Source organism: Lichenostomus cassidix, chromosome 3 (genome assembly GCF_008360975.1).
Source record: "Lichenostomus cassidix isolate B80296 chromosome 3, HeHo_3.0, whole genome shotgun sequence".
In the NCBI taxonomy this organism is placed as follows: Eukaryota; Metazoa; Chordata; class Aves; order Passeriformes; family Meliphagidae; genus Lichenostomus; species Lichenostomus cassidix.
In genome coordinates, this window is record NC_139483.1 from 35,314,141 (window position 1) to 35,339,819 (window position 25,679).

A 25,679-nucleotide genomic window follows, 5' to 3' on the forward strand; every position below is an offset into this window, starting at 1 on the left:
CCACTGAAATTCCTCACAAATAATAACCATGCTTATGACATAATTTGAATATGTTCCCAAACTCAACTGAAAGGTAGTTGTACCCCAGTTAATTTTTTGCACTTTCTTTCTATTCACAGATATAAATGAATGTCAGTATGGCAATCTCTGTACAAATGGACATTGTGAAAATACAGAGGGATCCTTCAGGTGTATTTGTGCCCAGGGTTTCAAACTCTCTGCATCAAAGGATCAGTGTGAAGGTAACAAAGAACATGATAAAAATTCATAAGGCTGCACTTACCTTTTAGAGAATACAATTCATCATTCCTTTTTTTTTTAAATCTTGCTTTTAATGGAGAAACAACAAATGTACAACACTGATGCTAAAACCCCAAAAATGTAAGAATATGTATTTCCATTTTATGGCTTTTGTGGTCACATTTTAGATTTTGATATATGTTATAAAGCCAATCAAGAACAATTTATATTGCTAAACAAGAACTATTACAAAATCCTTGGTATATCTGGCATTTTAGATTTTTAGGGACAGTGTCTTTTTCTTTTCTATCTTTTTTTTTTTTTCCATGTGGATGAGTGGAATCAAAAAACCTCTGCTGCTCCCCTTTGGAACCCAGCATTTCAATTAACACTGAGCAGTTAACACTGCCTGCATTTCCAGTAGTACCTTGTGAGAGAGAGAGAGTTTGGTGTCATATTTCTAGGAACAGTACCTGTACCTCCAAAGTGTCAGCTTCCACATTTCTTCCACATTTAAAATTCTCATCAGGACTGCTCCAGTGGAACAAAATTAGGTTTGAAGATAGAGTGAAGTAGTCTGAGGGAGAACCTACAGTGTGTACAGGAGGTATGAATATTCCTCTGCTTAACTAGAAGGTACTTGAAACTTCTCCCTAATGATGAAAATCTGGGATAGTGTCTCCAAGCTGTGGAAGCACACAGAAACCTACACATTTCTTGTCAAATGTTAGGTTTGCTTCTTTTCCCTTTCTCTCAGCTTTCCCTAAGTGTCTCTGTATAGCACCAAACACTTTCAGACTTCTGAGTGCTAAAAATAGTACAGTAAAACTAAATTATCGTTCATATAAATTTGTCAGGAAATTTGAAACAAAACATCAGTGTAAGTTAAGTGTCTTGAGTGAGTTAAATGTGCTGTTCAGGACACACAGCAGACTGATCTTGGGGAAAATATGTAGACAAAATTTGACTGCTTCCTCTGAGCCTTTCATGGAAAAGAGCTCTTGCCAAACTGAGCTGGCATGTGCAGACTGTTCTTCTTAAAGTGCACCCTTCTAAAGTAAGGACCCATAAACATGCGCAGCTGCTTCATGCAGTCCCACAGATTTCAGTGATCCATAAATTCTAAACTTCTGTGGTTGCAAGGAACCGTTACTTAAGAGGTCAGACTGTACAGCCATAACACAGACCTGAAAAACCTCATTGAGTAACATTCTCCTGCTTGAATAGAAGTGTATTTCCAGAAAGACATTTAGCCATGCCAAAATGCTAGAAGTGACCAAGAACTCGCCATGTCACTTTAATTACTGCTTCTTAATGAATCTTTTGTAAATAACAGAGGGAAAACAGGCTTCCTAGCTCAAACAAGACATGTGCTATGTTCTGAAGTCAAAGTGGCACTCCCCTCCAATACTTTGAGTTTTCCATAGGAAAATTTAAGTTCGATGTTCAAATCCGTCTGTTAGCTCAGGCTGACCCCAGTTTATGAGAACTGAAACACAGAGGGGTTAGCAGTGTTGTGGAAGCAAAGAGACATTTCCCCACAGTTAGATGATTAATACTGTTACAAGGCAATAATTTTAAGGAGCTTTAATGAACAACTGAATAGGGGAACAGCCTGTCAGTGTGGATCTGAAAACCACACCCTGTTAAAAGGTGGTGATCCTGCTGGAAAGTATTTTGTGGCTTTTGCTGACTCACTGGAGTGGCTGACTTGTAGCCTCTGCCAGATATAACAGAAACAAAAGCAGCTCTCAGGCAGCATGTGTGTGTATTTGCAAGTATGTGTGTACCCAATTGTGCATTGAGGGATAAATTGACATTACAGGAGAGAATGTTAAACACTGTAATCTCAAGGAAAACAAACAGTCTGCAGTTTCACATAATTTTATGCATTATATTGACTTTCTGTATTTAATAAATGCAAACAAATTAAGCAGTACTGGATATTGACACTGTGCTTTGCTGTTTTGTTCAGACTTGGTCTTTGCACCATTTGCTGTGTAATTGGTACTTTCAGATGTGTAACATTTTCACTGTCTCTGCTGCTGCAGATATTAACGAATGCCAGCAGCGATCAATCTGTACGAATGGACGCTGCAGGAACACAGAAGGATCTTTCAGATGTATCTGTAGCCAAGGCTATTCATTATCATCTACTGGAGATCAGTGTGAAGGTAAGCTTGGGGACCTAATCTACTGGTTATTTTTTTTCAATAAGATCCTGAGTATTTCAGCTATAGGCATGAACTCTGTTAAGAATGGAGCAGAAATATATGTTCCCTCTCTTTCTTTCTCTACACTCTCAACCATTCTTTCCCACCAACACGGCCACATATTTAATGGATTCTTAGAAATAGTCCTTGTCATCTTTCCACATACAAAAAATCAGTACATGTGTTTCCAACAGTAAGATTGGAAGACCGGTTGACATTATTACTGAAAATAAGTCAGCCTTTCCAAACCTTGTTGTTTAAGTTCTGACACAGAGGCTCTGTATTACAAAAGCTTCTGCCAGCATACACTATTCTCATGGGGGCCTGCTAGTTAAAACTTCTTCTCCAGCTGCCTTTGGGAACCTGCAGCCAGCCACCACAATCACACATGTGCACAGGCACAAGAAAGTATTTAGTAGAAGACAAGTTCCAGAGGGATCTGCTGGAGCTCACAGCTTGCACTGTCTCAAAAGTCAGTCTAGGTACTGAGCTTGTAAAAACAAAAGTAAGAGGTGAAATATATACTCTAAATGTACAGAGAAATGCTGTGTTATAGAATCATTCTCTAGTCTCTCAAGTAGAACAATTTAATTGTCCAGTAATAGGCAAACTGCTTTATTTCTAATGAATCATTTTAAAGCTACTCCCTCTTCTCTGTTGGTAATACCATCTGATGTGGTACATCTGCTGCACTCCTCATGGTCACCTTGAGAATGCAAGATTACTTGCTAGTTAGCTTCAGGAAAGATTTTACCTCAATTGCTTTCTTATCTCACCCTAGCAGGGAGAAGTAGCTCTCAGTTAAGGTCTCACTGTACATGTGGTATTAGCCCATAAAACCTTTTCAGTCTCTGACGCTTTCTGTAACTGCTGATACCATGCAAGATACAGCTTCTTACTGCTGTTCTAACAGTGTTCTGCTGCGAGGTTATTCTCCACACAGCACTTGGAAGGCAGTCCTAACCTTCTCCCTCACAGCAATAGGTCAGGAGTTCTCTTCAAGTGATCCAGGCAGAAGAGCAGTTCCCCCTGGAACAAATGCTGTTTTCTAAAGACAAACTTGTAACAGACTTTATCATCAGTGATTATACTGGATTGTCCACATTCAGTGAGTGACAGCATCTCTTGAAGTTCTCACTGACAAGGAATAAGGATATCTTATAAAATCTCCTCAGCATGCTCATACTGTTTGGTACTGAGCTATTTGGAGAATATGTTCATGGAAGACATGAACACAATCTCATCAGAATTCATGCTGAGTACCGGCATCACTTCCATCAGCTTCAAGAAATGTGGGCTGATGATGCAATGTGCTGGAAATTTGTGGCAAAGAATTCTGCTCTCATCTGGCTTGAAGATCTTCGTGAATTGCAGCAGATGCAGAGATACTGTGTCAAAAATCAAAGAAAAAAAATCATAGATCCTTCCTGCCTTCCAAAGGCACAACAGACAATATGGTATCATTCCTGACAACAACTCATCTAACTTGCTCTGACTAGGCTTCAGGTGAGATTTCAAACCTCTTCAGACTGCTTTGGTGCATTTCATACAGACCAGGAAATCATGGTAGCTCTTGCAGCTCGCCATCACCTGGCCTGTCAGGATAGATCTGTGCCTCATCTTCAACTCTATCTTGATTGTGTTCAAAGGCAGTTTTCAAGACAAAATAGTTTCAGATGCTTTCAAGGCAAAAGAAGAGGGATTGAATCAAACAAGGAAAAAGGGTGAAACTTCTCCCTCACCCCAGGATCTTTGTCTCATTTGCAAGTCTGCAACCAAATTTACAGCTTCTCCATCCAGTGAGAGAGTGATTAATTTTCTGTAGACACGGTTTGTTCACTGAAGACTTTTGTAAATATTGCGAGTCCTGCACAAAATAATTGATCTCTTGAAGTGAAAGAAGTTCTTCCACTTTCATTATATCCCTTCAAAATTTTCTGAAGTACAGGATATTACAGACTGCTTTTTGCACCTTGAAAACTAAAGAGAAAATCACCTCAAGAAGACATCCAGTATTTCTCCACATAATGGCCTCTGTTTTTTGGATAAACCTGTTTACCTGAATGTTTTCTAACACTTCACAGAGAAAGCAGGAAAGAGATCCCAAAATGGTGGGTATAGCACAGCACACGTGTCTGGAAAGAGCAAAGTTCTGTCCAGTTTCTTGAAGAGCCAGCTATGGATATTTGACACATCAGAGGATACCCAAAAAATGTATGACACTGTAAAACCAATGTGATTAGCAAGCCACCTGCAAGAAATGTGTTTAATTAGCATTTCTTGTAGTTCAGAAGTTTTCTTAAAGATGTAGCATGCAACAAGCAGTTTGCTGGTTTGATCATTATTACTTGTGCAAACTTCTAGGGGTATTGCAGAATTTGGCAGATTTATACTGTGCTCATTTTCAGCTGTGCTTTTTGCAACTCCCTGGCTGACATTTTTGTCTGGAAGCCTTTGTGCAATATTTTACTTGTTTAAGAATAAAAGTTATTTGCAAGTAACTTGTATACATCAATGTATACAATTATACATGCAGCATGTCTTCAAGATACACACCCACATGCACATTTATCTTTTACTTCAGTCTCTCATTCAACATCTTGTTCTTGAGATGAAGTGACATGGAGACTTTCTGCTCATTCTTGCTCTGCATAAGAGGGAACACCGAGTGTGAGGGCACATTTGAGGCTTTGTCTTAACTGACAGGAAATGGGAATACGCACTAGCGGGATTTACATACAGACTGTACATCTCAAAGAACCATCTCAAATCTCCAGTGTTCTCCTACAGCTTTCAGAGATTTTGCTAGCCAAAATGTTCAAGACATGTATGTGTAAAGGGTGGTAAAAAGCACTGAATGTCTCAAGCATGAATTACTGCCTTTGGTTTTTTGGGGATTCTCACACAGCACTCAGGATCTGTGAAGAGTTGCATCAGAGAAAGGGAAGTTTGCATCTTATATGGAAAATAATGCATTTTGACTGAATTTGGCAGAAGACACCTTCTTATTGTGAGACTTGGCATTAACTTAGCACAAGGGAGTAATTATTTTTTCTCATGCTCCTAGTCAAAATTAATTCCTTTTTAAATAAGCCACCATTTATTTCTCAGTTGAAAATGGTTATAAAACATGTGGTTATCTAAAGGTCACAACTTTGTCAACATTAAGTGCAATTTTATCTTCAATAGCATTCATTTCTGTAAGAAAGCTATCCCTATTTCTTACTTTTATTTAGTAGATTAAATCCCAAAGAGAGTGATATCGTGTGGGCTTTCCAAAGATAAATGTAGAAATGAGGTCATGTCCTCTTTTTAATTACAGTTGTTATTCATTCCTGCAGCATAGGAAAAAGTTACAATTCTAATCAGCTAAAATCCATACTTAAGAAATCAGAATTATCAAAGGTGCTGGGCAAAGTCTTTGATTACTGTTTTTCAAAGGAAACTAACTACATTATCAAAGCAATAGACTTAGTAAATTATTAGGTAGAACACTGTGGAGGGAGGGGCAAGTTACTTATGAGACACTTTTTATTTGACTTTTTGACTTTCTGTTTGCTTTTAAAACTTTGAGGTACAGAAACCAAATACCCTGGGATCTTTAGCAGTAATGAAACCAAAACTGTATAATATCACTGGAATGTAGGTACTTGCTGAGTTAATCCTGTGCTCATAGTAGCTGTACTCTGTTTCCTCCACTGGGCTGCCTTTAAGCCCTTTGAAAGACAGCAGGAAGAAAAGACTTCAGGTGGAGACAGTGCCAGTGTCCTGTTCTTTAAATATTTTATTAGCTCGTGTCTAGTTTGTATCCTGAAGCTTTCCCTGCTGTGTGTCAGCTGTTTATCCCATGGATATCAAGACACTAGGGCAGAGTGTACAGACCTGAGGCTTGATGCTGAAGGTGGTGTATAGGCAGCAGAGAAACAAGGACCTGTGTGCCTGGACTGGAGCTGGATTTATGGCTTGGGTGCAGCACTGTGCAAAAGCAGCCATTCAGCTTCCTGACCCAGCTGCTAAGCCTATGAAATGACCGTATTGCATCTCATGAAGTGCATGAAAAACCACCCCTCAGCACAGCAGTACACCCAGTGAGGTCCCTGTCCTGCAAGCCTCCTGCCCACGTGGCTGTTTTGTGAGTAGTCTCTACAGGCACATCCTGTCTGGTGTGACACACCGGCTATGCCCAGGCTCGCCCTCTCTCAGGGGGATATCTGAGTCAGGTCACTTCCAGCTCAGGGATCTCTGTGTAGTGGTTTAAACATGTCCAAAGATTATTTTCAATTTGCATTAAGAGGTATCTTTTATGTCTGTCTTCCAAATGGTGCAGCTGCTTGGATTTCTTTTTAACTGCATTACTGTTGTGATGTGCTTTTGTGAGAGATGCAGATGGCACATGAGTCATATTTACTAGGAATAAATCACATGCAAACTCATATTTCAAAGCCCTCTAGAAATGTGAGAGCTTTGATTACACGATGAAAGGAAAATAACAAAGAATCCTGAAGCATAGTAAATTTGATTTCCACGCATGCACATAGTTGCTTCAAGTTATATGAGTATCAAAGTATCACTATTAAAAGTTTCATTGGTTTTGACATCATCTAATAATTCAGTTGCCTTTTTATTTCAGACGTTGATGAATGCCTTCAAGACAGCAATATTTGCCTAAAAGGAAGCTGCATAAATACTGAAGGGTCTTACAAATGCACTTGTCCAGATGGTTTCCAGCAGATAGCGAATAGGGGATGTCAAGGTATGAAAAAGGTGTAAAAAATACCTGGATCATTATTATAAATGTGCTAGTTTGTAAGTGTAACTTGTGATAGTCACAGATCATGCTAAGGAAGAGAAACTCATTTATCATTTGTAGTACTTCTTACTCTTCTTATTTTCTATTCTCATTCATTTTATTCTCTCTGTAAATAAATGCTGAGAAATTATTTCAACCTCAGCCTCCATAACTTGAAAGAGAATCTGTGTTAGAACTAACACAGATACAGCACTGCTTTTCTCTCAAATCCTGGAAACATTATTTTGACAGAATATTCTATGTGTTCTGAATCAAAGATGTAACAAGAACAGCATTGTTAGCATCAAGTCACGTTAGATATCTCCTCTAAAACACTTCCAGTGCTTTGTGGAGGATGGGTGGGGAAGAGAATGTGTTATCTGAGACTGAGTCAGCATTGCCAAACCCAGAAAAACACTTCCCAGGTTTTGGTTTTGAACGATCCCAGCTTCATGTTGGCACAACACCCAGCATGCCTCATCACTTCCTTTTGCCCTCCATTTTTATGAGGCAGAAACCATGGTATTAGAGCTGGAAAGTGATAACATGTTCATGTCCTAAATGGCTGAAGGACCAGAACACTGGGCTTTGCTTTGGTTGCTCTCTTATGCATGGTTTATACTTGAGCTGAGAAATTATTCCAGTTGATCCATGTTGAAGATCTTTTGCAACAAACAGTAAATTCCCTGTAAAATTCTGAGTATGCTATATGACTGCTTTCTAATTCAAAAAATGTTGCGTTCAGCATACAGAAGTGCTGTATTAGACCTTACTTTGGCAGATAAGAGAATTGATCACAAGCTAAAATCAATGTCAGCTTTGACACCCCTCTATTCTTTTCACTTTGCCATCTAAATTAATAGATATATACTTCATATTTTAAATGAAGAAATGCAACAAAACTGAAAGCACTTATGAGCCAACTAAGGGACAGACAGTACAGACAGAAAGCTATAGAATTAAACTGGCAAATTTATCACAGAATGCAGTGTCTGCAAATTGAATCTGGACTAGACTAGAAGTTAGGAATATGCATTTTGGTAAGGAGCAAAGTTGAAAAGAGTCCAAAAAATGAGAAACTGCCGTTTACTCTTTGAGATGTGTTATACTCTATTTCCCTAACACTGGTAATTTTGTTTTCCTGTCTTCTAATATGTCATTCTACCTTGTGTAATCAGCTGGTCTGGTTTCCAGTATTTTTCTGGCATTTTTAAGACAGCTAAGTCTTGAGTACAGTATGAGAAGGTACAATACTGTCCTTGTCATTGCTGATCTCCCACCATTCCCAACTTTCAGAGGGCTTCAGGAAGTAGTTGATGGTTTGCATTTGCTATGAATTCAGAGAAAACTTTACACATGTTGGTGTTGTGTTAAGCGTAGTGCACTGACTTTTCCTTCAGCACCTCGTGGAGATACAACTTCTCCGAGTTGTCTGCCTCTTTTCTTTCCTCTTATGGTTTTGTCATGGTCTTGAGATGATATTGAAATCATAATTTCTCTAGTATATCAAAGTTGCTGTCTACTTGGACACATTCTGGATGGCTGTAAGCAGCAAAAGATACAGTTAAGATTGAGAAATTCTGGTGTTGAGATAATAGATGAATTATGAGTAAGCCTCATGAGTCTCATGAGTAAGTTTTTTTTGTAAATTTGTGTTTGATTTCAGCATGGTACTGAATGCTTCTTAATAGGTTTTTGTAAAGCAAAGTACAAAAGTACAATTGCAACATGAATAGTAATTGATATGAAAATGGTAGTACCTTAAGGAAAGAATGCAGTCTTTAAGTTCAGAGGGCAGATTTCGTTGCTAACATGAGACATCAGTCAAAAAGAAAACTTGATTTTCAGATTCACCAGTTTGAAAAATGCTTTCTAAGTTTAAAAAAAAGCCAACAAAACATGGCGTCAAGCTCTTATATAGCAACCTTTTGGGACCATTCTCTTTCCCCATCAGCAAAAAAGAGCATTTGGCTTTAAATTATATAAAATCAGCCTTTTGGGAAATCTGCAGCTCCAAACCTGCTAGCAGCATGTGGAGTCAGACACGCAAGGTGACCAGTGTACAGCAATCAAAAAGCAGTGAGATAGAGCTGTCTGAGAATTCCTCTAGCACAGAAGAAATCTTGTCTAGGATGGAGTTTCTGCTGATATCCCATTCTCTGCTCATCCTCATCACAGTGATGTAGGAAGAGTATGATGCAGCAGAACATAATGACATGTATACAGAGTTTAGGAATGATCCCAGTAGATTTGGTTACTCTGGAAGGTAAGCCCATTCTCACAGCTATTTACATAGCCAGTGGAAATAACAGCTGGTTTGAAGATTAAGTGAATTTAGGCTTAATATTAAGGCTGTGATGATCTTCAAAGCTCTTAATGTCTCTGTGCTTTCAGATATCAATGAATGTGAGAGATCTGACCTCTGTTCACCACACGGAGAGTGTCTAAACACAGATGGTTCCTACCAGTGCATCTGTGAGCGAGGCTTTTCTGTGTCTGCAGATGGCCGAACGTGCGAAGGTGAGACAAGTTATGATAACCCATTCCCATTGACTTACTCTTATTAGGTGGGTGAGAAAAGTAGTCAGTCATTGTTAACTCCAAAGTCTGCCAGTTAAGGGCACTTTGTTATTTTTCTCATAAATACATGATGGGTGAAGTGTATGTGGAACTCAGGCTTCTGATAAGTTTCTGTGGGTAAGACTTTCCTGCCATGAGTATTTAGGACTATTTAATTTGAAGCTTAAGTGCATTATCAGGAAGCCTAAGCTGCCTGAATGTTCTCATTCCTGTGTGGAAGACAATAGAACCTTGCTTGTCCAAACTTTTTTTAAAATATACAGATTAAGCAAGAGAACAGTAACTCCAGTGGGAAGTTGTAGTGAAATGCAGTTGTTCTGGTACAGAACTTCAGGCATTTTGAAATGGCAGAAATGGAGTAAATAGCAGTAATTAGATCTTTATAGAAACATCAACCAGGAACCTGGAATTTAGGCCAACTAGATTTTTTATGTTGCTATATCATGAGAGTATATGTTGCTAATGGTATACACACATTTGCTAGTGATGCTGCTCTCCTGCACTGAATTTAAAAACAGGACACTTGAGCTCAATGATACCGAGAAGGTATGTGGCTTTGTGTAATTAGTGATGCTGATAGAAAATAAACACTCCCCTAGCTGGATTAAGCATGGCTGTTCTTATGGATGAGAGGAGTGTTCAAGACAAGAAGGCTTGTGGGAGAAGTTCAGAAGGGGGAAAAAATTATATGGCAGTATTTCAGCAGGAGGCATGCTGAGGAGAAGCACTGAGCAGAAGATAGCTCAGCGTTAGAACCTATGGATAGTGGATCTCAAGCATCCAAGAAGTAAGCAACTGTTCTCTCTCCCAAATTATAAGACGGTAAGTCCATATGTGATTGGGTTTCACAGGCCCCCTCTTCTCATAGTTCACTTAGGGATAGTGAAAACATTTGGTGGATGAGATGTAAACTTGTCTCTGACTGTTGCATTTACTCTCCCTGCTTATACTGGAGGAAAACCATCATTGCAGCTTTACTACTCAAACTGGCATATAACCTGCCATATATTTAGTAATGTGAACTCTCATGAAATGAAATATACTGCTGGGAAGAACACTGTTATGCCTAATGTAAGGGAATAAGTGCTGTATATGTAGATATAGCATAACATCAAACACCATTCTGTTTCAATTATTATTGATAGCTATAAAAAATTCTATAGTATTTTTAGTGCTTTTTTTCTCTCTAAAATTTACTTTGTTTTGTAATCATGGTGTAAGTTGAAAGAAACATTTTCTTACTGCCAAGACAAAAGCCTGGTGAAGTAGGCTAGAGAGAGCAAATCTGAGTGACTCCAGTGATTGATGGAGGAGGCAGGATTTTATGATTTGAAGTAATGAGGATAATTACAAAGCATGTTCATGGACTCTTTCATCAGCATGTAAACATCTCACCCAGTGTTCAGAAGGATATGGCCACATATCTTCAATTTCTTTGCAAGAAAAGTAATAGCAGGTGTTTTGCCTCACTATTGAGCATAGCTATTTAAAAAAAACCAAAAAGGGGCCAGAGAAGAATGCAGCCTTCTCTTTGTAGAAAGCAAATGCTTTATTTCAAATCAAAGCTAGAAAAACACTTACTAAACTCGTGAAATCAAACTCCCAGAAATTAAAAAAAGCAGAACTGAAAAGGAACAGAACATAAAAAAAAAAAATCCCAAAGTCATTGGCATCTAATGTTTGGAGATGTACCAGAAACAATGAGCTCCTCTGCACCTCTGAAATTTAATAAAGTAGCAGAGTTTCCAGGGAAAGGTTGCTATCATATATGATGAAGTAATACAGAGTTAATCTCCATTAGAACAAAAAAGCCAGACTTTTACTAAATAGAAAAAGATGAAGTCACAAGATCTTATTTCCAGGATTGTGACTAGTTTTGGAACTTTTTAATGAAGACTAAAACAAGTAAAAAACCAGTTGAGCATGCTCCACAAGTAATTGGTGTTGTGTATGGAATACAGATCAGACTTTGTATTCAGCACTTGGAAAAGTATTTTAATAACTTGGCGAAGCAAGGGTACTTCTAGTCTCTGAAGCAGCAGCACTCCTTTTCCACCACAATTAGTTTCTCCATTCTGTCATTTTAATAAAAACAAGAGTTTTGAAAAAACTCATTTTAAGGGAGCACTGATGGCATCAGTGTTAATATTTGTAGTGTTATCAGCTTCATGCTAAAAGGCAAGACAAAATAAAAGGAATGTGTAACATTCCAGGTACTAAGAAAGGATGTGACTTCCAGAGGCAGGAGCTACTGTTCTTTACACTAAGTGCCTCTGCGAATTTACTTCTAGTTAAGTGAGTGAGAATAACTGTTTATACCATCAGAGGAAGAACCTGAGAAAATTTTCCTGGATTCACACACCTCTCTGTACCTGGGGAGCAGATTTTCCGTATCTCCAGACTTTTTTTTGTGTGACTTTTTTTTTAAAGTTTGAAACAACAACAGCCTAAAACATTTAAGAACCTCATGTGGTTCAGTTCTGGTATGGAGTTTTTGTGACCATTGGCCAAAGTAAATTGAACAGCTGTGGAGACTGTGTCTTCTTCCAAGGTGTAGACAAACTTTTGTTGCAGGAGTGGCATTCCACTGCAGCCTGGCCCCAGCCTCAGCAATTTGACTGCACCAGGCTCCCTGAACTGGAGGCTCTCGGGCTGCTCTTTAGTTCCTTGTTGAGCTTTTTGGGGTTCATGTGAAGATGGTGTTTTACCCAGTTGGCTGCTATGCTGGCAAAACCTCAAGTTAGAGGTTCTCTAATGCTTAAGTCAATACCCTGCCTCAAGCACCTTTTCTGTCTCCATGCCCCATTCCCATATGTCTCTCAGTGGCTCCTCACTGCTGCAACAGGCAGTCAAAAAAAACTTACACATCCCACCAGAGCTCTCTGGCCCCTGCTTCTTCCTTTTTATGTATGCATATTATGGGTAGCCATGGAAGTTTCAGAATCAAAGCTCTGCTTCCCTAATCACTGTACAGACTTGTCCTAGGAACCAGTTCCTCTTCCAGACATTTTGCCATGTAAGTAGATTTCAGTGAGATTTACGTATCATGCTTGAGGCTCAGATTGCCTTCATCTTGTTCAGGTTGTCAGAAAACAGGAACATAGTATTGAGCTGCACAGGAGTGTGCTTGAGTACACACGTTTTGCTCTTTGATTAAAGCATGCAGCACTGATTCATGGATTCTAAACCAGGTTGTAGTTACAGAGAACTGCTTTAGTCACTCTATAGACATAGGATATATTAGTTTCATATTTAGTTTTCTCTCCTTACTTTGTTTCCATGTAGCAAGAGAATTGCCGATTACAAGCCTCACTCTTTATTGGGTGATTAAAGAAACAAATGTCCTTTCCGGCTGTAAAAAAGAGTCCTTTGAGTGAACTGTCTAGACAAGGAAAAATATTTGGTGCTTGGACCTTCTCTGTAATATCCCATGCACTGAAAGGTGTTCAGACTGTACTTTTTAAAAACAAAACTGTCTTCTGTGGCTGTATTATATACTGAATTAGAACACTTGCTACAATCACAAGTTTTGTTTCTGCAGCTTTTTAGTCAATGACCTTGTTTTACCTATGAAAAACCAGCTGCATGAACCATTCCCCTGTTTCCTTTAACGTTTAGGTTCTGTGTAAGACAAGTTCTGTAATTTGGGTAATTCTAAAATCTCCAGTTGTAGTTTCTTCTGCATAGGTTTTTAACAGAGTAACTGTCCCATGGTTCAGGAGCTTTTTGTCATTTAACTATAGTTGTTCACTGAAAACACAAACACTGTGTTATTGTCTGTTGTCTGAAATTCCTGGCTGTCAATCCACCATTGTTTACTCATTTTGAATTTTTTTCTTAACAGAGTTTTTTGATTAAGAGACAGAGTATTCAGTTGTTTTTACTAGCTATGTGAAACTCTGCTGATCATATGAGACTATTAAAATCAGATGTCATACAGGGACACTGCACAGCAGCAAGAATGAGGAACCAGAAAAACACAACTGTAAAGAATTTTTATTGTCTTCCTCCCAGTAACTCCAAAAGCATATTTTTATAATTCTGTCATGGTGGGGACCTGAACATGAAAAGGTGTATAAAAGGTAGTTCTTGTACTTTCACCTCTGACAACCTTCAATACAGATAAGTTGCTTATTTGCACTGCTGAATTAATTCTGCTAGGAAGGGTTTGTGGTAGGTTTCAATAAGTTCAATAACCAGAAACCATCCAAATTTTCATATTCAATTCCTTGAGAATAAGCATACTGGCTATTGCATTCTTTGCCCTTTCTAACATAAATTCTTTGAATATTTTTCTTTTGTTTAATAAATCAAGATGTAAAGACCATTAAAATCTGTACTACAAATCTTACAAACCAAATAAGTTTTTCTGCCAGTTCCATCTGCAAGTCCTTTTTTTATAATCACCAATTATCCTCATATGTGTCTCCTAGATTATGGTGGATGTAATACATACAGTTTTTGCATGCATTTCATATGTTGGCTGAAGTTTGTTAACCAGTGGATTAGTTCAGTAGGAGAAGTGAGTTTTCCATCATCCTAAAGTGAAATTACATGCGTTTGTGAGAAAAATGTTAAAATTTCACAATTTTTTCCACTGGTACAGAAATTGCCAGAGACAGGATTTTTAAACCTTTTTAAGAGGTTCTGGATAGACAATTCTGGCCTCAAAAGTCTGCATGATATTCCAAACCTCTTCAGACCCCACCACAACATACAGGGAAACTGGTTTTCAAGATCCCAAAAATGCCTCTCCCTGAGGCATGCAAAGCTTGTGTGGATGAATTTGAATGCTTGGGGAGCAACAGGTAACAGGTATGCACAGGCTGCTGAGATTTTGAGTGCTTGGGGGGCTGTGACCACATGGTTCAAAGACCAAGAGTTCCCTTTCAGCTGAGCATAAAACACAATTTAAAAGTAAAAAAAGTCCTTGCTTGTTGAGCACTGTCAGGATAAGAATGCAGTGCATCTTTGCTGACTTCTCTAGGTTCTTGTTTGACACAGGTGTGTACTTACAGAAAGACACCAAACAGCCGTGCTGCTCACCTCTTCACAGAAACCTCCTTTCTGTGGCACTGCAGGATTCAGTCCCAGCAGTTCTTTAGCTCAGGGAGCACCAAAGACCTTCATGGGAGGTAGAAGGATGGTAGGCTCCATCACATGAAGGGCTACCAAAATGTGCAGAATTAATGATAGAAACAAGTACTCAGATAAATCAAGAGTAAATCACTTTATTCCCCACTTAAAGTGTAATTACCCCTTGAGGAAGTGTGCAAAAGGAAAGCAGACAGAAGTCTTACTTAACATCATAATGGTTTTTAGGAAAGAAATACAGCAATAATTTCTCTGCTTCAGACTGCAGAGGAATTTAGAAGACAGAAGGTACTAATCCTAGTATCCTGGCTCCTGGCAGGTTCACAGTTTCAGCTAATGTTCTTCTGCCTGAAAAGCACCCCATGACATCTTTAATGACCACATATGGCTGGGGGTTTGGGTTTAGGTCTTACGGCGAGTGGAGATAAAAATAATGCATTCCTAGCACTTGTAATACACTTACAAAAATAAACCACAATCTGCCACAAGCAGCTCTGCTTCATTATAATTTGATGGGCAGCCGGGTCAAAGAACAGACTTACTCATGCAAGTGACTTACTTTTAAGGCTGACAAACCAAAACTCGAACTACAAATGAAAAGGCCAGTACAGAAAACATTCCGGCATTGGAATTACTTTGTGTACCTGAGCGAGATGATTTGTACGTGTAGACTTACAGGATTAAAGACAGAAGGCTCAGTCCACAGATATTTACCACTTACACCATGAAATTGTGATCTGAGCTGAGAGCCAGACTGAGATCTGTGCAACACTTCCGCACAGGGGATGTAGCCATTCCCTAAATTCTTTTTGTGGACAAAATGGGTTCAGTTTTGCTCGTGTTACTGACTGTATAATACTACACTGGTAGAATCTATAAATCAGAGAAATTATTTAAACTATGCCTTACCCTGTGGTATGCCATGGTTGGCAAGTTTGGTGAAACAGATGGGTGGAGGTAGCTGAGCATTGTCTGACATATTTACTGCAAAGCTAACACTGAAAACATTTCTTAAATTGTTCATGTGCTTACATTGATTTTTGTGCCTTGTCCTTGTGCTCCTTCCCAATGTGTTGAGAAGCATAGCTGCATCTGTTTGCAAAATGGCCCATCTGTGTGTTTTCTGCACTCTTCATGAATGTCTGTCACACAGCCTGTCTGATGTTAAAATCCTTCCTTGCAGATGTGGATGAATGCACGAATGGCACAGTATGTGGCAGTCACGGGTTCTGTGAAAATATGGATGGTTCCTACCGCTGCCTCTGTTACCAAGGGTATCAGGACACGCAGGATGGGCAAGGGTGTACAGGTGAGCTCATAGCTGCAAAGTTCAAGTGAGCTGCAAAGTTCAGGTGAGCAAAACCAGCATTCCAACAAAATGCATTTCACAAGAGCATTTTTGTTTTCCGTCATTTTTTGTTAAAGTTACACCACTTTGTAGTGAAATAGGGTTGAGCTCTTCTTTGCTCACTGAACTTTGTGCCAGATGGAAACTTTACTGTGTATCTATTTAATGAAAACCTGTTACTAGGGCAAGTGGAAGCCAACAGCAAATAAGCCAAGCCATTCATTTCATTTCTTTTATAAACCCAAGAAACCTCCCTGTTTCTGCATGTCAGGACCATTCACAAATATAAATCATAATAGATTGAATTGAATACTTTAGCCTGTTTAAGTGCTACATCTGTTTAGTCTCTTAGCTGAGTAAGCAGGACCCTGCACTACCCCCTGCAGGAAATAACATCTGGCACGTAGTAGAGCCAGGCTGAATTAGATGGCACCTCCCTAGGCAGATTGTGTTTGAACAGATTTTAACATTAGCTTCCAGCTCCAGGAAAGACACCTATTACTATGAAATGATGTGAGATTTTTGTAGATGTGTAAATTCTGCACATTTCTTTTGTGACTGATAGGTTTCCAGATCTGTTGTTAATAGTGATGGCTGGACCTGAGAACAATCTGAGGCAGCAAAAGTTTGTAATATAAAATTATTACCAGATCAAGGAAAGGTATTCATTAAGCAATTTCTTCAAGCCAGACTCAGGATGAAACACATTTACCAGGAACAGAGGTCTAAATGGAATACCAAACAAAGAGGAGGAATTAGAAGTTTTACAGAGTGTTTGTATGCGTTTTCTAATATATTAAATAGTTCTGTTACAAAATTCTTTACGCCATTTGGCACTTACTTTACAGCATACCAAGGTATATTTTGTCGTACAGTGACTTTTCACGGATGAAAACAAATGAAGCAAAGAAAGTTAACAAAAAAAAGGGGAAAGGAAGAGATGGTGTGGAAACTAAGTTGGATTTTAAATTCACAGTGAAGTAATTCTGAACTATAAAATAATGCATTTTTTTTCTTGTATGACAATATATAGTGTAAAATACTCTTATAAATTTTGAAGCCAGTTATTAACCAAAACAATTTTAGGAAAAAGTAAGTCTAGTTCCTGACTAGGCAATGCTTCCCAAAGAAGATTTATTCCTTATGACAGGAACCCAGTAAAAAGATAAAGAAATATCTAAATGCATTTAAGTGCTAAGCAAACTCCAAATTAAAATACATATTTATATAAAAATATGCAAAAATCAACATTTATTCAGATAACTAGATTTTTATAGGCAAGAGGTAAAAAATATACAATATTGCTTCATAAGTTATATGTTAGACCGCCCTCAATTATAGGAATTTCTGAATTGTGATACAGAATTTACCATTTCTGATACTAATCATCATAATTTCTGTCTACTAATGAGATGCTCCCATTAGTAGACCAAGTATATTTTCAAATGTCAACTTTAGCAACTAAAGAGGAAGTAAAGTTAAGTGATCCTGCTATTATTTGGTAATCCTTGTGTAAATAACAGACAATTCTTCTATCAGTCAAGAAAGCATTTCAGGGTAGGCTAGTTAGCAGGTGCATGGAATCCAAGCTAAAAATATGTGGTTTTTTTGGAGAGAGGAATTTTGTATTGCTCAGCAGGGGTCCCTGGGTGACCTGGTCATAACTTTTGTGGGTCCCAGAGCAGCCTGTGAGTCCATGCATGTGATAGGCATATGGTGGCAGTGGGGCTGGGGAAATCACTGTTCAGTGGCTGTTTACAAGGAAAATGTGATTATGGGGAGGAAAATGAATTCTCTTTTTTGTGGTGCAGCGTGAATCACACCAAAATCTGTTTATTTTGGTCTCTGAGTTTAGTGGAAATTTAATAATAAAATTAGGAAAACCAATGAAATTACTCTGAATCTTAAATACCAAGAAGAGAATACACAGAAAAGCAAGTATTTAACAGTGAGAAATACAAAAACCCCCTGTGTTCTGGTCTACAAGCAGCACCTAATCAGCACTAATAGTTTATAAACTGTACTGCGACTTCCAGGGGCCTTTATTTCAAAGGACTGGCTACTTGTTTATGAATCCACTTAGGTATTACTGAGTTTTTAATTCTCCCCCAGAGATCACATCTGTAATCTGGCAGACAATATTGGCACAGATACAGCAGATAAAAGAACAGTCACTAATGGGTCTCAATTGATTTATGTTTTGGATTTTTTCCCCAGATGTGAATGAATGTGAAATGTTGAGTGGAGTATGTGGCGAAGCCCTCTGTGAAAATGTTGATGGTTCTTTCCTGTGTCTGTGCTCTGATGAAAACCAGGAGTATGATCCAATGACCGGACAGTGTCGCTTCCGTACCTCACCAGGTAAAACGCCAGTGGATTTTTGCATGCTTGGCATGATTTCAATTGCACATGTAACCATTGGGAAGGCAAAGTTGGTTGAAGTTTTGGTGTTGCTTTAACTACAACAGCAAAATTTAAAACTTTGTCGTCATCTTGAAGGGGTGTGCATGAGAGGAGGTTGTTCTAGGATGGAATATGTTATCAGTGAACCTTTAGCAGTGAAAATATAGCAGAAACACCTTCTAAATGTTATACATCAACAGACTTGGCAGTAATATTGAGCCATTACAGTACTTAAAAGTAAACAGTCTCTTGTTTGCTGTACTGTAACAATGAAACGTGATATGGAATCAAGTCTATGACCTGAGAGATTTTGGGTTTTGTTCAAACTTTTACAAACACCCATTAGTATGCTTGGACAATGTTTAAGGGAGCACGTTATTAAAACCAGAAGTTGTATTAAGTTGTTGTGGTTTCACCCCAGATGGCAACCAAGCCCCACGTGGCCACTCACTCACTCCCCCACCAGCAGGACTGGGGAGAGAAGTGAAAGAGTGAAAGCTAGAAAGCTCATGGGTTGAGACAAAGACAGATTAATAGGGAAAGCAAAAGCCACACACACAAGCAAAGCAAAACAAGGAATTAATTCACTGCTTCCAATGGGCAGGCAGATATTCAGCCACCTCCAAGACAGCAGGGTCCCATCACATGTAACAGTGACTTGGGAAGACAAAAGCCATCACTCCAAACATCCCCCCGCTCCTCCTTCCCCTCATTTTATATACTAAACATGATGCCATGAGGTCTGAAATATCCCTTTGGTCAGTTTGGGTCACCTGTCCTGGCTGTGTCTCCTCCCAGCCTCCCATGCACCCACAACTTCCTCACCAGTGTGGCAGAACAAAAAGCAGAAAAGGCCTTAGCTCTGTGTAAGTCCTGCTCAGCAATAACAAAAACTTCTCTTCATTATCACTCCTGTGTTCAGCACAAATCCAAAACACAGCCCCATACCAGCCACTGTGAGGAACTCTATACCAGCCAAAATCAGCACAATAGGGATATCTTGTTGGCATTGTCTAGAATTAATGTAAATCCTAAGAGAAGGTAGTTGGGAAAGCAAAAACCCAAACCACTAAATTGTTGTCAATTTACCTCTGTTGTCAGTCACTCTTGAAGTGTCCTTGCCTGGTTTACTCCTGGTTTTCCTGCTAGTCCATTGTACTGGATTTGTGAGTTTTACTTATAAGGTGTTTTGGGTGTTGAAAACACTGCTGGAAATACACTAATTAAAAATTAGTTTAGAACTCTTAAAGCTGCCTCCACATTTCTATGCTGATCCAGTCTGGAGAAAGGAACAAGTCCACAATAAGGAGGGACAGAGTACCAGAAATGAAAGGATTTACTTACACAGGGTTTTTTCCTCTCTAGAATGCAAATCTTGGTTGTTTGTTTTGTTGTTTCTTTTTCTTGTTTTGTTCTTACACTACAAGCTGATCTAGCTTCCAGAAAGCCTTAGAGGAATTGGCTTTAGTGCCAGGATGCTGACTTTACAGCTTCTAGGCTATGCCTGTTTTCTCCTATCACTCGTGGTCTTTCAGACTTGTAAAGAGGGTTGAAATATCCATGACCTAATTGTCACAAATATTTAGATCGCTGATTGTAGCACTCAGCAGCACTCAAGAAGTTGCCTGTAAAATATCATTAACAGCTGATCGACAAACATTTTGGACATGTGAGGAGGTTGTACTCAGGAGAGTTTAGCTAGCTGATGAAACCAAACAAGAACTAAAAAATTAGCAGAGGACCTGAGCCATGTAAAAAGAACTCACATCCAGGGGACATTTGAGGACATACCCTAATGTTACTGTGGGGAGGAAGGGGATGAAAAATGCAGTGGGACCAATTGCACTGTGAACAGATGGATACTCTACTGTTGGTGTGAACTCCATTATGTTGTCAGCATGAGCATAGCTTTGCTTTGATCAGTCTGGAAAATAACTATTCTTTCTTCCCCTCCAGGCTTTATTAGGCCCTAACAAAACACATGCTTTGCCTGTGTCTCTTCTCTGATAAGGTTATCAAGATCTCTTATAGGAGACCGGAAAGACCTAGAGAGAATGGTCTTGAACTAGAATAAGGCAAAATGGCAGTACTTGGAACAGAGATCTTACTATTCTCTTTTCTTCTGAAGTAAAAGGAGAAAAGACTGTTGCTAGTTCTTCTTAAAAACTACTCTTGCTGCAAAGAATGCTGGAATAGCCGCACATCCTCTCTGGCTTTGACAATCCACATACTCAAGTCAGGCGTGGTGCTTTGAGAGCTCCCATGGTGCATATGGACAGCATCTGTCAGCATGAGTTTGCACCATGCCTATTTTCAGAAAGGAAGAGCTTCATCTGCATTATCCTGTTGCCAATATCTATAGGTCAGCATGGTTTACCCAGCTCTTATTTCTCATTCTGTATTTTTGTGCATAAAGAAATGTTTGTCTATCTTGTGTGAAGTGCAAATAGGTGAAGTTTGTTCAAATGTTACTTTAATTTGGGGCCTTCTTTTCATATAGTTAAAGGCTGTTAGATTTGTGGAGTGCTTTGTGTTCACACTTTGCTTTACTTGCCCTTAGGGCTCTCGAGACTTCCTTTTATTTAGATTTCACTTGCTGGAAATTTGTCTATTGTTAGTTGTGTCTTGAAACAATCCTCCCAGTGTAGGTGTCAGGAATTCAAGCCCATATTGTCACTTTCCAGTCAAAAAACAAAAAAACTACAAAAAATTGTGCAAGGCTTGATTGTCTCATTCCCCTTCTCTCTGCCCTGCCATTCATAAAATATTGGAAATGTTTCAGAAAGAAGAAAAGATAGAGGAGGAAAGAACTTTATTCTGTAGGAGGTAAAAATCACTGTGGGACCTGTCACTAGTGTGGTTCCACAGGGCTCCACCTGAGGCCCTGTGCTCTTCAACATCTTTATAAATGGCTTGGACACAGAACTGGAAGGGACACAGAGCAAGCTTGCAGAGGATACAAAACTGGGAGGAGCTGTTGACTCCCCTGAAGGCAGGGAGAACCTGCAGAGAGACCTCAGCAAATGAGAGGGCTGAGCAATCACCAATCATATGAAGTTCAGCGTGGGAAAGTGCTGGATTCTGCACCTGGGATGGGACAGCCCTGGATGTATGGACAGGCTGGGGAGTGAGATGCTGGAAAGCAGCACCATGGATCCTGGTCACTGGCAGGTTGAACTTCAGCCAGCAGTGCCCTAGCAGCCAGGAGGGAAAATCCAGTCCTGGGGGCATCAGGCACAGCATCACCATGGAGATCTCCACTAAGGTACCTGGGCCCACTTAGGTACCTACAGCTAATTAGGATGTTGCTTTCTCCTGGCTACAAGAAATATGACCAATAATATATTTAACAGTGTTTAACAGGATTTCTAAGTCAGAATCATGGTTTTGGTGTCCAAAACCATGAGTCCCTTCTAGAATGATTAATATTAAAACAAAATCGATCCCATGTGCACCCAACCAACCACCAGCACAAAAAATCTGAGGCTGCCAAGTAACAGTTTGTAAATTTGATCCAAAAGGCTCCTTAAGGCTAGAAATTTGGTGCATGAGTACAAATTCTAAATTTCCTAAACCTTAAGGGCTTTCTAACTTTTAAGACTTCTAAGATTTCTAATAATTATTCAGAGTCCAATCTAGCAGCAACTATACAGAATTCCTCTCATAGGCTGTTAATAGAACAGTCATGTCAAAAATGTGGTAAAATTATTTTCCTTTACCAGCATGCCTTAGGTAGAGAGATACTACACATTTTCTAACCAAAAAAAAACAGAAATAATGAAAAAAAAAAGTATTCATTTTCTATCATATTTTATCAACATACCTAGTGAAATCACTTTCAAAAATAGCCTGTTTACTAAATAGTTAATAATCTATGAGAGAGAAATTATAAGCTTGTAGACATAGGCTGGTCTTGTTTTAAAAAAAAAAAGGTTTGTGTCTCATTTGCTTTCCAAACATTCATGATGCCTTCTTGACTAACCCTGTTACAGCTGTGTAAACAACAACCATTTAAACTGCTGAACAGATAATGGGAGGAGAAACCAGCACATCATATGTAAAATGTGAATAAATAAGAACATGATGAGACTGTCTCTCTCCCAGGGCAGCTTCTGGTGTTCTTTCTCTGTTAAACAGTATGAAAACTGCCATGCTTTCTCTTCTGATGAAGATTTGGCTTTGATTTAGTTAGACAGATGGCAGATGGCCAAGGAAATGTATAAATTGGTGACTGAAGTGCTGCTCTCTCACCTTGGAATGACAGATTTAGTTCAGCTGTGTTTCTGTGACATGATAGTCTTAATATAATTCCTATTGGATAGCAACTGATACCACAAACCACCTCAATTGATGAAATTCAACACATTATGGAAAATTGTAATTATCAGATGAGGGTTGACCACAGGCTGAACTAACAAAGCTGAAATAAGCACCCAGCTGGGTGTATCCTTTAATGTACAGTTTAGTTATATTGGCAAAACTGCAAAGCCTTTTTGGTTGCAACATTATACTAAACTTGAATGGAGGTGTCTGCCAGCCCCTCAACCTCCCAAAACTGAAGTCACTTTTCTGACGAAAATAGAAATAAATCCAATTGTCTGTGTCTAATTAGAAGCCAAAAGAACTGTTACACATATTCATACTATTGAAGTGCAATAGTAGGCAATCGAAACTGGCATTTTTAAATCTGCTTTTCTTCAAATGGATCTAGTATTTGCATGCCCAGTAAAGTTACCTTGCTCCATCTGCTTGGGGGAATGTGGGTGGGCAGTGATAATAGGATTGAAGTAGCAAGAGCTGGCGTTCATTTAATTCCTTCAGCATTTGTTGGACATCACTATCTTCAAGCTCCTACCTCACAAACACTTACTTATTAAGAGAATCCCATCCAGCTCCATAGACTTGTGTCTACACGGCACAGCAGGTCACTAACCATTTCCTCCTGGATAATGGGGGCTCTGCCTTGCTCCCCACCTCTGTCTTCCGGTTCAGGTGGCTGGGTACCCTGAGGACAACTGGTCTCACTAATAAAGACTGAGGCCAAAAAGGCATTAAGTACCTCAGTCTTTTCTTTATTCTTTGTCACTGTGTTTTTTCCCTGCATCCAGTAAAGGATGGAGATTTGCCTTAGCCCTCCTTTTCTTGCTGATATATTTGTAAAAACAGGTTTTGTTGTCTTTTACAGAAGTAGCTAGATTAATATCTAGTTGGGCATGGTCTCTTCTAATTTTTTTCTCTGCATAACCTCCTGACATTCTTGTAGTTGTCCAGAGTTACTTGCCTCTTGTTTCGAAGGTGATTCACTTTTTTCCGAGTTCCAGCCAAAGCTCTTTCTTCAGGCAAGCTGGTTTTTTTCCCTTCTGTCTCATTTTTTGGCCTGCTCCTGTACCTTTAAGATTTATTCTTAAAGTTCATCCAGCCCTCCTGGAGTCTTTTGCCTTTCAGGGCTGCTGCCTTAGGGAGTCTCTTAGCCAGTCTCCTAAAGAGGTGAAAGTCTGCCCTCTGGAAGTCCAAGGTGGCAGGTCTGCTGGCACCCCTCCTTACTTCTGAAGAATCAAAATCACTATTATTTTCTTACTGCTTTTCCCTAGACAGCCTCTGCCCATCACATCACCCACCAGTCCTTCTCTGTTCACAAACAGCACGTCCAGCAGGGCACTTCCCCTGGTTGGCTCCCTCACCAGATGTGTCAGGAAGTTCTCTTCCATACCTCCCGAGAATCTCCTAGACTGCTTCCTCTCCACTGTGCTGTATTTCTAGCAGATATCTGGTATGCTGAAGTCTGCTACAACAATAAGGGCCAGGGATGCCACACCTATCCCAACTAGTTACAGAGTGTTAATCTGTCTCTCCATGCTGGCTAGGTGGTCTATAACACACTCCCACCAGGATCCCTGCCTTGCTGGCCTTTCCCCTATTCTTACCCGTAAACACTCAACCCTTTTGTCATCATCGTTCAGCTCCAGACAACTCCCAACACACAGGGCTACCTCACTGCCTCTCCTTTCATGCCTATCCCTTCTCAAGAGTTTATAACTATTCGTTGCAGCACTTCAGCTGTGTGAGCCATCCCACCATGTCTCTGTGGTGGCAACTCTGTTACAGTTTGCCTGCTGCACCCTGAAACCAACATTTGCTGCAGTGGCAGCAAATGGATCTTGAAATGTGCTGTCACTCTATGAAACAGAGCTTCCAATTCCTGCCTCGATAGCTGTGTTTCTTGAGAAATGTCTCATGCTTGGTTTATTGTGCAAGGGCCTGGATAGAAATTAATGAAATCTCAAAGAATGAAAAATCAGCCAACATGCAAAAATTTTATAGGTTTTTTGTGAGTTAAACATTTCTGAAGTGCTAAGCATAAAGAATTTCCCTAGATAAAAAGCACATTAGCCAGTCACCTCTAAATTTATCTATCTCAAGTTTCCGAATAAAGTTTTGGGTTTGATTAATAAATGTGAGTATATGTCATTTTAGAACTTGGTTACTTTACAGATGGCCTGTGAAAAGTTCTTCATATCAATCAAGTGTGAATAACAATTTTGCATGGTAGTTCCCACTTCTGAGCCCTCGATGATAATTTTTGTGAAGTGAAATGCTAGGTAGAGAGAGTTCTGCAAGCACAGACGCTTTAAATAGGGATTTCTTTTCAAAATCACTTCTTGGTGTACTTTAGGGAGCACCTTGCTTAAGAAAGATCTTTATTCTACACTATTAATAGGGTCCTTTATTGGATCTATGGGACAGACTATTTTGCCTCCAGTCCATATAAATATTGTGAGAGGAGCCCCTCAATGTGTGTCGGAGGTTGGGGGCATTGGAATTTTTTCTCCATCCCTGTTACTAAGCAATAATATCTGGGTGCTTAGAGCCATCAATTCTTTTGTAAGAGACAAAAGGCTGTTCTAGGTGGGGCAAGGGGAAGAGGCAGCCAGGTGTTGGGACTGGCACTTGTCCGTCTGACACCGGGAGGAAAGCGAGCTGCTTTTGCTTCTGGTTGTGACCGTGGGAGATC

General features: G+C 39.4%; 1 protein-coding gene across 7 annotated transcripts in view; it reads left to right on the top strand.

The window, feature by feature from the left end:
* Positions 1-25,679, top strand: part of LTBP1 (latent transforming growth factor beta binding protein 1) — a 180,164-nt gene that overhangs the window by 130,214 nt on the left and 24,271 nt on the right. For all 7 annotated transcript variants that reach the window (XM_085055266.1, XM_085055269.1, XM_085055268.1 and 4 more), the window contains 6 exons: positions 120-242; positions 2,292-2,414; positions 7,084-7,206; positions 9,637-9,762; positions 16,100-16,225; positions 18,482-18,625. In XM_085055266.1, the coding sequence (XP_084911392.1) occupies positions 120-242; positions 2,292-2,414; positions 7,084-7,206; positions 9,637-9,762; positions 16,100-16,225; positions 18,482-18,625 (765 nt within the window). The remainder of the gene's footprint in view (positions 1-119; positions 243-2,291; positions 2,415-7,083; positions 7,207-9,636; positions 9,763-16,099; positions 16,226-18,481; positions 18,626-25,679) is intronic.